Source organism: Dermacentor andersoni, chromosome 4 (genome assembly GCF_023375885.2).
Source record: "Dermacentor andersoni chromosome 4, qqDerAnde1_hic_scaffold, whole genome shotgun sequence".
Taxonomy (NCBI): Eukaryota; Metazoa; Arthropoda; class Arachnida; order Ixodida; family Ixodidae; genus Dermacentor; species Dermacentor andersoni.
The window spans coordinates 71,203,889-71,216,861 of NC_092817.1; the positions used below are offsets into that span (position 1 = coordinate 71,203,889).

The 12,973-nt window shown below is 42.7% G+C and overlaps 1 protein-coding gene across 1 annotated transcript in view; it reads right to left on the reverse strand.

The window, feature by feature from the left end:
• The window catches only part of LOC126536290 (oxysterol-binding protein-related protein 1-like), a 132,757-nt gene that overhangs the window by 114,247 nt on the left and 5,537 nt on the right, over positions 1 to 12,973 (reverse strand). The window contains exons 3-8 of the mRNA XM_050183192.3: positions 10,520 to 10,594; positions 7,602 to 7,713; positions 7,408 to 7,493; positions 4,829 to 4,973; positions 3,940 to 4,052; positions 2,825 to 2,898 (exon numbers count right to left, since the gene is read on the reverse strand). Of these exons, the coding sequence (XP_050039149.2) occupies positions 2,825 to 2,898; positions 3,940 to 4,052; positions 4,829 to 4,973; positions 7,408 to 7,493; positions 7,602 to 7,713; positions 10,520 to 10,594 (605 nt within the window). The remainder of the gene's footprint in view (positions 1 to 2,824; positions 2,899 to 3,939; positions 4,053 to 4,828; positions 4,974 to 7,407; positions 7,494 to 7,601; positions 7,714 to 10,519; positions 10,595 to 12,973) is intronic.

The window sequence follows — 12,973 nt, forward strand, 5'->3', positions numbered from 1 at the left end:
AAAAAAAAAAAAATCACCGATGATTGCAATATTCCCTAATACGAAATTTGAGCGCAGCTGTATATGTTTTCATTTCACAACGTATACTGAGGCATCACACCTATCACTGCACCGACTAGCAGAGCCCCGACTTGTGGCACTACATATAGACCGGCCACACAGTTGCCACTTACCGGCAACTGCAGCTTATGCAGCCGTAATCTTTACCAGGAAACGTTTGCGGTGAATGCTCTGCCTGAAGGTGAGCTTTCTGGTTCTTTTTCTTTTCCTTCCCCTGCACGACCAGTGCCTCCGCTGCCACGGACGTGAGCGCCATGTGGTAGTGCTTCAAGGTGGCTTCCTCCGGTTTCCTCCTCCTGTTTCCACTGCACCCAGCTCCTCTGCTTTCCTCCTCGCAATCTGTTTGCTATCACCGTACTTCATCCACAATCACGCTCCATGTTCCTTCTTTCAACATCTTCCGTTGTGCTCATTTGCTCCGTTACACCGCCAAGGTATGCCGACGCTCAACACAGCAACAGATGCTTAAGAGCTACGCTCTAAAGGTACGAGATTTAGGCTGTGTAACACTGCCTGACAGCCAGGGCGAGTAGATTATAATGAAAAGAAAAGAAGGGAATGCTACGCTTTCAGACTGGATGTGTCGGGTGTGACAATACAAAGGAAAACACAAATAATCAATGCACATAATATACAAACAACAATTACGGTACAGAAATGTCACCTCATAAGGGTGAATCAGGAAGCCTTTGCCCCCTATCTTTTACTAGCCAAAATAAGGTACATACAGTGAATTACAAACACACTTACTATTCTACGTACCTTACACTATTTTTTCACACAGTCCCCACACCAGTTCAGACATTTGTCCCATCGCAGCACTAAATTTGAGATGCCCCTGTGCCATGTTGTCATCAGTCCGTGATTCACGCGGCCTCCCTGAATGCTCGTTGTCATGCAAGTCTTCATGGCCTTTTGCGAACTCGGGACACCTTTCCCCATATCTGGGCTGCATTTCCATGTGGATATCGATGGGCGTTTGTCCCTTGCTCCATAGAAAACGAATCACACTTCGTTGCTTGCACGCCGTGGTTGAGGGAAGCACAACCGCCATCTTCAGCAACTAACAGCAGCGCTGTGCTGCGGAGCTACCGGCAGATAAGCTCAAGCTAGTCCAAGAAAGATCCACCAATGGGAATGGATACGTTGACTTCGCATTTACAGCCGTAATTTGGCTAAAATAAATAGGGGCAAAGACCTGATTCGCCCTCGTACTTCACTTGTTACACACACACTAATAGCTAATTAGCATGTGAGCCTGTAACAAGTGTAGTATGACGCCCCTGTTACAACCCTGCCCTTTTGTACTTTACTGATGTCAGTAAAATAAAATCTTGGACAAATTACTATTTTCAATGCCAGCATGCCAAAGAAAGAAAAGGTGAGTGAGAGAATGAATAGTACGTAAAATCCTTTCCTCAACACTTTAGTCAAGAGAGGGACCTAGGTGGTAAGTCCTGTGGCCCCTAGTACAGAGGACCAATGTAAAGTGGGTTATGTGTGCACTTTTCAGGGCCTGTACAGAGCAACTAAATGGTCAAACTAAAAAACTAAAACTAAATATAACTTCACACTGCTTCTTCTGTGCCAATCAAACAAAGCTGGTGCATGATATTTCAGCTGCCCTGAATGTTTTAGAGCAAACACTGTTGCATTCTTGAATAAAAGTTGGCAGTGCACACTAAACCACCTGCGGGACAGTTCAGCCGTCCATCGACAAGTGAAAGAGTCATGATGACCATAACATATGCTCTTCCGTTCTTTGCTTTTGACTCTTTAACCCCCAAGCCTGACCTGTGTTCATCCTACCAATTTGTAGAAATAATAACCATGGACAAACCCTGCTCACCCATGCTGCAGTTTCCATTGCTTTAATCACTTCGAATGGATCATGCGTGTCTGTTTATCCTACTGCCTACTGCCAAGTTTGCGTACTCATGTATGTTATTTTGCAGTTTGCATTTGTCTTGCTGTCATGTGCCGAGAGAATATGATCTAATACTTCCATGTATTGCGAGAAAAACTGCCTTCCTCAGAGCACAGTTGGCTATTCAATGTCTTCATTGAGTACAAGGCATACAGCCTAAATTATATATTTTTTTCCATGACCACCTCCCTCGAATAAATCTCGCTGGTTCAGCCAAGCAGCCACAGTGCACCCAGCAGTCAGTGCGAACATGGATGATGTATACGGTGCGAAGTTCAAGCACCAAACACCCTTGCGCCAAGCGAATTCGAAATGACCGCCTACAGATCAGATTTCGCCGCTTTTAAGCGATTAATCTTTGATCCATGACCACACTACATACTAACCCTTAGGGAAGAAAAAAAAAACTGATCTCTCTCTTTTAGTTTTTAAGGAAAAATACTGGGAGTTACACAATAAGACAGCAACTAAGTAACCACATATTTCCTTTAAAGAATTAGTATGGCTCACCTACTGTGACAGGGGGAGTAAAAAGTGCAGGCCCCATACCAGAAGCATGGGAGGGAGGCCTGCTTCGTCATGCCTATTTCTACTTGAAGTTATAAATTACCTACCTCAGTTGTGCCAATCGATAGACCCCAGACCACTTGTAGATTTTTGCAAAAGTTCATTAAATCTGGCAACCACAAAGAAAAGTAAAAAAAAAAGAACTAAGAAAACTCCATGGATGCATTAAAAAGATATAGTAAGAATTTTTAAGAACTTAAGGACAATGCTCATTTAGATCAACTTTTGCTGCCTACATGTTCTCATCGTACTGAGCATATGAAAACTCACCGTGAACGAAAGAAGGAGAGCACGCCTCGATCCAGAACAGCCCAGACAGGACGAGAACCTAGGAACCTTTTCCTCTGCAACAACCGCACCACTGTCATAATCAGCAGCCTATTTCAGGTTCACTACAGAGCAAAGGCATCTCCCAGCTATCTCCAGTTACTCCTGTTAAGCGTGAGTTAAAACCATCCTATGCCTGCAGACTTCCTAATTTTATCACTCTAGTCAATCAATCTTCTTGCAACCTTCACGCTACATTCTCCATACTCTCACTGTTACTTTAAAAAACTGTTTATTTATTATGTCCTCTACACAAGACCTTCCCAAACCCACATCAACTGCACAATAATCTCCACCAGTGTTAGATCTCTAATCCACGCTGTTGTATGCTTATTATTTAAAGCGATGATTTTCCATTGTATCACATGTGTTACATAGCTTCCTTCAAGTTTCTTTGTTTGAGCGTTGCAAGTTAGTACTGACACCACTGTGCATCATCTGTGGCATATGAAGCCAGTTTGTCATGCTGTTATTAGTATGAAACTAAGATGACCTGTGTACTGAATGCAACACTGAACAATAGCTCTGCCTTTTTAAAATCCTTCTAAAGAAACAAAGTGAGCGACATTTTCATTGTTGATTTATAGAGAACCAATTATTATTTTATTCACCAATCATCACTAAATTAAAAACATGCCCACCAATGGGATAATAAAGCACGACAAACACAGCACTTAGATTGAAGTGCTATGTCTTGCTTCCTTCTTTGTCCAAATTGTGTGCAGTTTTTTTCCATTTAATGAAAACTAGTCCAACTACATATAGTACTAACTAGCACCAATGACATGCCCTTTTGTGCAAGTTCTTTTAATTTTCATGAAAGTCCACAAAGAATTGTCAGAGCACCATATTCATAAGTAGAATTGATGTTCATGCACTATCATGGATTTATGAGTCTTAATGCAAAAAGAACAATCACATATGTTCTAAAAAAAGAAATTGAAATAAAATGTCAGCCTACATGAATAAGGGAAGAGCAGTTTTATGCTCTGCAGTATACTGTCATGCACATACAAAGTCAAGTAAAATATGAGACACGAGGTAATGCCCATACATACCCTAAGTAAGGGTCCTTCGTGCCTGCTGACATTCTTGCGTAGCTGACGGATCGGTTCCACATCAAGTATCTGTCTCATCTCATCTGTCCGTGCCAAATCAGATGCCAGCTGCTCTGTAAAAGAGAATGCTAATGAACCTGTCCATAATTGCCTCGCAGATGCTGCAATTCTCGCATTGTTACCCGTTATTCCCTACTAACACACCGTATGTTAGTCAGCACATCTGATATTTTCTATCTTAAATTTTTTAGGTGGGTTGGGCCGTGTCTCTTTTGGCCTTCCTATTGAACACTGCTCTTGCAGAGAGCTGGTGATGTCATATAAGGAGTCAGTTCATTTCCAAAAGGCTACACTCAGACAGTGCAAGTACTAACACAATGCCACGATTCGATTTGTGTGTATCCATAGGGGTTCCAACTAAAATTAAGATAGGAAACTCTGGCCCTGTGGTTGTTTAGCTACAATGGGAATGACAGAGAGTAGATGGATTTGTATATAATCTGTGTTTGTGGCTTCAGACATTCTTGTAGCATTAGTTTAATTTTTCAAAGCTTCCAAGAAATCACATGCAGTATTTCTAAATGCATGAAAGCAACAAGTCTCCACATGTATGAATAATTAGTGCAAACTGTTGCATCTATAATGTAATATTTTTTTCATATGGTCAATTTGCAAAGCTACAAAAGTGTCAAGCCAAAAGGACAATGTTAACGCCCAAATCAATGTACTACACATCATTCCCATACTGGCTGAACAGCCATATTTGCGGCTTCTGTAGACACTAGCAACAGGTATTTCCCTCTAATAATTTTTGTAAGAGACTCTATGCCTGTATCAACTCAACCCAACACCTGAATGTATACATGCACATACACACAGAAATGCATACCTCTGTGATTGCGCAAGGTTGAGTCAATTCCACACTGCAGGAGGAAGACAGCCACTTCCTTGTTGTCACTGTATGCTGCACAGTGCAAAGCAGTGTTGCCAAAGCCATCAACGCTGTTGATGCTCGGCGGATGCCTCCCACGAAGCTGATTGAACGTTGCGAATGCAGAGACATAAGAGAGAGAGAGAGAGAAACCAAAATAACAGTAAGGCCCTTTTATACAGAAGCTACACCTTCTTGGTAGTGCTTCCTTCTACATCTAGAAGCCCCATTGTGTGAGCCAGACAACTACTTCATGCAGCTTGGCTCAAAATTTTACCCCAACATATTCATTTGGCAGAAATAACTCAAAATGGAGGTAAACGAGTAGACACCTGCACGCAAGGCACTCGACACATGGCTATTTCTTTGAAGAAGAACAACTTTATTGAATCCAAGACAGCCGTCAAGAACTATGCCAAAGGAAGACTCCCGCCAGAAGCGCCGAGAATTTTAACCAACTTTCGTGAAGATCGAGATGTTCACATTATATGGGCACCCGCACACTCCTCCCTTCCCGGAAACGGAGTAGCACACAACCTGGCTCGAGAACTGACGAGCCAAGCAGGTGATATGCTAATATTGGGAACAGAGAGAGACCGGATGACCAGCTTTAACAAGATCACCAAACAATATAAATTGGGAAGGGCCCATTTCCGCCCAGGCACACTCCTCGCTAAGTAGACAGCAAGCAACGGCATGGCGCGTCTTACAAACAGATACATATCCGAAACCGGTGGCCCACCACCGCTACTACCCTGACCTTTACATGGATAGATGTAGATTCTGTCAAGATAGGGCGGGCCTACAACCTATGGTTTGGGCTTTTCTTCGGACACCCACACAGAATAAAATACACAAGACCAGAGAGCAGTGGGAGACCGTGATGATCAGCTGTGCATCGGAAGACCAACTTAAGGCGTGGTGTATATCTGAGTGGTATATATATATATATGGGTGGAGTCCCTATTCCAGGGACCCACTGGGTTCTGCGGCTCGCTGGGCCCAGTCGAAGGTCACCAGATGGCTTCCCAAATCCAGTTCAGTGAGTTGCGCCTCTTATGACCAGTTAGCGAGCGAGTCCATAATTAGCGACGAGATGGCGTATGCTAGGTACCTTGGGCATTCGTATGTGATGTGCTGGAGTGTCGGTGTGTCTTCACACCAGGGACAATTGTCTTCGTGCCAGTCGGGTACGTCTTGTGTAGCCTGTGCAAGTGAGGAAAAGTGTTCGTCTGTAGTTAGCGCCAGTCCCTTGCCTGCGCCCTGTTGAGCTTGAGATGGGGAGGAGCCTTTGTTCGTCGGCCGAATCTTTGCATCTCCAGTATTTCTTGTGGCGTGCCAGGTGTGGGGTGTCCGTTAGGACGGAGTGATCCGTGACTCGGTCTATCATATCTCGAGCCAGACAGTCCACCCTTTTGTTGCTGTCCACTCCGGCATGTGCCGGGCACCAGGTGATCCCATGGTCTCGTGTGAGTTTTGGTCCCAAGGATGCGCATGACACTGGTCGGCAAAACCCCCCACAGGTATAGTCGGCATGAGTCCTGAGAGTCTGTTAGTATGCGAGGCGATCGGCTGATTGCTTCGGAGCAAAACCTCTCCTCCGTGCACATAAAACACTGACATCAGAAGCAGAGTGTTGCTTCTGCATGCTAAAGAAGGCACGAAATCAAAAACTAGTTCATTGTAAAAACGCAGGCATCTGGGTGCATCTCTCTATGGTTTTGAATAACTTTCCCAATGCAAACAACTTCTTAAAGAGGAAGCTGGCGTTGTGCCCCTCTCGGTGCCAGTTATCAGCCTTCTCGCCCCATATTTCCCTCCCAGTTCATTGTATATGTGTTTTCATATCAAATATAAAATAATAATCGCAATGCACAGTCAAGGCACCACGTTGCATCCAAAAGTAGTACTACAACACAAAGGGCTGAACAAAAAGCAGCCAAGCCGTCTCATATAGGGTCTGAGCAGTATGCTACTTTGAGGACTACTGCAGTGACTTGGTTAATTCTTGCTTTCACTTTAAAGCCTCATAGATACAAATATGACATAGGCATGATTTCTATAAGATAGTGCAATGAAATGTGACTGCCCTGACTTTTGGCACAGTCAACAAAGATATGACAGTATCAAACAACTCACACACAGGTTTCTGATTAGCGGCTCTCAGCAGTTCATTCCAGCACAAATGGAGTCAACAACCATTTCCCCTCTTTTTGCACTTTATAAATACTAAATAGCTGTGAACCTGGCAGAATCGTGCATTAGTGACTAACATGATGTCATCTACAATGTACACTCAAAGGTGAAATTAATTTCTGTGCCCTTTTAAAGCACACATGATAAGTACCGTACAAGCATTTTCGCATTCCACCTCAAACAATGTGGAGACAATGGCCAGGAATCAAAAGCGCGGCGTTGTTATCAGCAGCAGACACTAAGTCACTATAGTGGGCAAGTCTACTAAAGAGCGAAAGGGTTAATTTACTATATAATAAACTTAGCTTGGTGCAAAAAAAATCTATTAGGCTGACACATACCAGACATTGTATGGTTTTCATGTTCCCTTCTTTTGAAGCAGCAAAAAGTTTGTCAGCCTTTTTTTTTGCGTCAGCAGTTTCTGCAGCTGCAAAGAAAAAGAAAACCTTGAGGAACAGCACCAACACTCCATGCATAAAAAAAAAAAAAAATCATTAGTTGAACTGATTTCGCACGCTAGTGTGATTTTCTTCACCTGCCAAAATGCGTTTGATATCTTCATCCTTAGCCACTTGCCGTGGAGATTGCCCCTCACAATTTATGATGAAGACGTCTGCATTGTGCTTCAGAAGCAGCATCACCAGGCCCTGCAAAGGAAGCATGTGCAACATTGCAGGCTCCAATAAGCTGTAGATAAGGAAAGGAACCCAACAAACTGTAAATAGGGCAAGGAACCCTACTGCACGAGGCTTTTCAATAAATAAATCAATAAATAAATAAATAAATGTAAGAAAAAGAAAACATTTTGGTGATTTCAGCGTGAACAAAGATTAAAGCAATAAACTGTGTATCACAAATGGATGGTTAAATTAATAAACAGCATTCCATCACCGATTGAAACAAACACTAGATTTAAACATCAGCAAGCTAGTCTTCATTCAATGGATGTTTCAACACTAGCTAAATTTCTCCATGAAAAACATGTCAATTCCGCTATTATAATGTACAGGTGCTCCCTCTGCATGTGACATGCATATGTGCAGTACAATCCACTGTTAAAGAGAACTCCAAATTAGTATTTTGATACAAATTACAGTTCAGCTCTGACACAGAGGTCTCGGCAATACTTTTTTCTTTACCAGTGTAGGCCTACCTAATTGTCACACCAAGCACCTTCTTGTGATGAAATTGATGATACATTTAAGTTATATTGATTTGAATACTAGTTAGGTGTTCCCTTTATTAGTGGACTAGAGTCTACATGGGCAGAATTCAATCACGGTGTCAGTGAAGGTGCAGTGGATCCCTTTGATCTGGCTACCCTTCTGGCTACCCAACTTCTGGCTACCCGAGGGCTGCCTGAGTGAACAGCCAGACGTTTGTTTTTCTCGGGCTGCTCCGCCTACTGGGCGGCGCATTTCAGCCGTACGTTCATATTTCTTGGGCTGGACAGTTATGGTTACCCGTGGACGGCCAGAACTTGCCAGGACAGTTTTCGTGTGGCAGCTGTCTTGAAGTCCTCCAAATAGCAGACAACAAAAAGAGGAAATGAGTACTCACTGCCATCTTTGTGAGAACTCGGCAGATTGAAATGTGGGCGCTTGAGGACTTTTACTTTCCTCAGCCAACCGACAACAGTGACCTTTGGCTTTCATTACTTCTGGTGTTATATATGAAAGCCAGTCCCACCTTTTGAGATGGTGCAACGCTAGAGGTGGCGAACATTTGAAGTTGTTAGTGCTTGTCCAATTTTTTTTTAATCACGTTGAACAGCACACAGTGCACTCATTCATGCTATTTGAGCGAATCAACTCTCGCAGGCCATAGACGTTTGTTTCCCCACACGTTTCCGTGCTTTTTGGATTTACTTTTTATCAGATGGTATCCCTTCTCATATGTCACACGTTATGTGTTGGTAGTGTATCTCTCTTTACTGCACTTAATGAAGATGGTTGCGGTTGCATCTAGCTAGCGTTCGCTCCATCGGATGCTTGGGTGCGTGAATGGCATGAAAGCCAATGTGTTCCAACCAGGCTGTCAGTGTAAATGGAATGCACTGAGTAATAGCCAGCCGGTCTATAACTGCATGCAAGTTCAATTATTGCTCTCATGATTGATACTGCTTTTGTGTGAAGCTTATGGCTCTTGGCTGGTCACCAAAGGCATGTGAACTTATGCATTTTCATATGCCTTGTCGCAAGTCTTGCAAGCCCTAGGTCGTTTAGCACAGGGGCTAAAAGAGAGGCACCATCAGGCAAAATGACTTTCAAAATAGAAGTACAAGCAAGGCAGCATGAAAGTTTATACGTATTAAGGTACCCCGTACCAATCCTGTGCCTTTACAGTCTTTCCAAATGAAGATAGAACGCCAACTCATCAACGTCAGTAGGCGAAGTGATTGCTGCGAATAGCTTTCCTCGAACGATCACTTTCAGGGAAATACTAATCACTTTCGCGAGATTTTGCGTCTTGGCACCGGACGCGTTGGGCAACATCTTGTACTTTTTTAAAGATAGTTATGGGCCTTGAGCCTTGCATATGTCTTACGAGTTGCACGAGGTCTTGTAAAAGTAATCATATCCTCATAGGCAACACACAAATGAGCCAACTATACCAAGTGTGCAGGCCGCTACCTATCCCAGCAGCATGTTTACGTTTCTGCCAACTTTCCAGGCTTTAGATTTTGCAATTTTCAGGTTGTGTTGGGATCCCAGCCTACGTGACCATGACATTTCCTATCAGGGCAGGAATGAGTTAGCTAAAAGAACTCCTAAAATCAGAGGCCGACCAGCTTACACTATTACGTTACAGGCCACTATCTCCAAGCTGGCACTAGGTCTGCTCATTCAACTTAAGTGAGGTGCCAAGATAGCAGGTGCATTGTACATGGTGCAAACTCAAGTGTTTCTGAGCCATTCTCTAGCTTTTTGAGGTATAGTGGCTAAAAAAAAAAAATATTCTTTGCTCCCTGGTAGTTTTTTGCCCTTGCCATCAATGTGTGCCAGCTTTTAACATCGATGGTCTAAATTTCAGATGGCAGTAACCTTATAGACCCGACCTGATGCCTGTGGCATGACTTTTTTTTTTTTTCTTTTACGGCTTGACGACTATGCAACCTCTCACGCACCCCATGTAGAAAAGATGCAGAACGTACGGAAGAAGAGAAATATCACCAACAGCAGAACAACTGTTCAAGAAAAAAAAAAGAAATTAGTTGATCCCTCTTATGGGAATTGGTGCTAACAGACAACTGAAACGTGCACAGGTTGCGGCATAAAGACTATCACAAGGTGTATGCCTTATATATAGTCTACGCTCGTTACAACGGACCATATTCCCCAGAACATTCCCCAGAGGGCATGTAACAACTTCCAGCGTATAACTAAAATTTTCTATGTGGCCTGGTGAGGGGTCCTTTAAACGTAGACATCTTATTCTTACACTCGCACTCACCTCTCTGCCTGTGTAAGCAGCCTTGTGCAAGGGGGTGTCTCCTTCACGGTTGATGACGTCCACATAGGCTCCATGCTGCACAAAGCAGTAACACCGAGTCACCAGACACATTGACACAGTCAAGATGGCGTCCTTAATGTGACACTGAAGAAAGATAACTAATCAGCTTAGGATAGCGAGGTTACTCTTTAAAACCACCATTAGTATTTTTTTTTGGTGGAAAAGAAAATTGAGTAAAATAAAGCTAAATCATACTTCCCTTTCTCAAGTTGCATGCCTGAATGGTTTCTTGCCCGAAATATTTTTTGTTGTAAATTTTGCTTCTTAAAACAGTTCAGCATGTACGTCATAGCGACGGTGCAAAAAAACACACATTTGTGAAATAAAAGTCGGTTGGAAGTTTGTGCAAGTGCTTGTCCTTTCACATCCTCGGTCTAGCTTTGCGTCCAATACCATGATAATGCGCCAGTCTGAAGTCGTGAATATTACGGTCCATTGGAATACTGGGGCCCTTTTTTTTGTGCAAGCCCTTCAAAAGTTACTGGGCTCAGCCTTGGCTTACTTTTGAATTCAATGCGATTCTGTCTTCATTATCAATTAACTATCGCCGAGATGACCAACAACATTTGCGAGGAGTTAGTGCCTGACCACCCTTTTCGCAGTTCCATATGTATAACCTATGAATCTAGCCACGTGTGGCCAAACCATTCCAAAATCCCTTTTCCAGAGCACAATTTCAGAGGTGCAATGGTGTCTCAACTTGATCTTTTTAATCTCAGGCAAAGCTTGCTTGCAAGTTCGGAGTGTCCCCACCAATGCTGCACATGTTAGGTGACGTTAAACTGTACATGGTATCTACACAGTCACTGTCTAAACAAGGTTTTAAAGGTGTGCTAATGACATATATAATGTTAACCTAAATTGGTTTATTACACCTCTGTAATACCAAAAAGGTCTGTCTGGCCATAAAAAAGCAATTCTTTGAGGTCCTCCTAGCCATATAATGTTCCACCCTCTTGGGCGGCACATTTGAGGGGAATATTATTGGTCATCTGCTTCCTTCACCACTGAAAGAACAATTAATTGTCTTTTCTACAATGCTCAAACAGCCATGCATGCTTTGAACTCAATTTAAATTTTACTGAATTGATATTACTACAAGTCATGGACTGAACAGTAGCTATTTTATATAAGTACTGAATCTGCTCTTTTATGGCACTTTAAGGTTAACATGATAGAAGAGTTGTGTGACACTCCTTAGGTCTGACTGATTCACAGGGTTCAACATACCAGCAACTCTGGGGCTTTGACAGATGCCACAGTGGAAGGCTCTGGATTAATTTTGAACACCTAGGGTTCTTTAACCCTTGCAGTGTCACTGACATATCGGAATGTTTTTGCGTTTCAGTCTCAAGGGGTATGCAAGGACCATATTAAGAGAGCATTTGCCATTATCCGTGTCATTTTTGTCCTTGTGTATAATCAAAATTAACTGCTGTGCTCGTTTTATAATATACAAGAAAAAAAAAATGCGACACTGAAAGAGTTAATATGTACCTGTATATAAGTAGGCAAGCATTTTTGCATTTCACCCCCATTGAAGTGCAGCCACCGTGACCGGCAGTCAAGCCCGCGACCTAGTGCTCGGCAGCAGAAGGCTATAGCCACTGACCTGCCATGGCAGGTTGCTCCATTGCCTGCTACGTCTTGTATATACTACCTTATTATGCGTTTTAAAAAAAAAGTCATATTACGATATAGTTAATTTTGTGATAAATCCGTGCATTCCTCACATGTAATGCAAATGGGTCTTGCTGGCAATAAACTATATCAAAGGCACTTGAGCATATCTATACAGTTGAACATCGTTACAACACATTCGCACCAAACACAAGAATACCTTCCTTATATCAAATATTCGTGGAAGCTTATAATTGTTACATGCTGGTATTGGTAAAAAATTTTGTAATCTACATCGTTATATCTGTGTTTGTTAAGTCAAGGTTTGACTGTACTGCCATTGAAAGGATGGCTTGAATGCTCCCATCAGTTTTTCTTTTTTCCACTTGATCCGGGGCCTTTCTAAATTTCCCGCTTAGAGAACTAAACCTGTCTGTTTTAAAAACAGAGTAAGAAAGAAGGTACTATCCCACAGGCACATGAGGCCACACAGTCAAGAGCCCAGTACCACAAACTCAGCAGTTTATGCTTCACAGTGTGTGTCACATTATACTTTCTTTGCTGTGTGGCGTACCGCTCAAGCAATCCAGAGAGAAAGCTTGGGCAAGTGCACAATTTTATGAGATGACTCATTGAGTAGGCTGGCTCTCCATTGTTCTTTTTGTTAGAAATAGGACAAAGGATTAAACAAGGATGACTCATATGCAAGCGCTGCTGCCAACTAAATTTATTCAGAAGCATGTACTTACGTAAACACGAGATGGGGGATGAAAT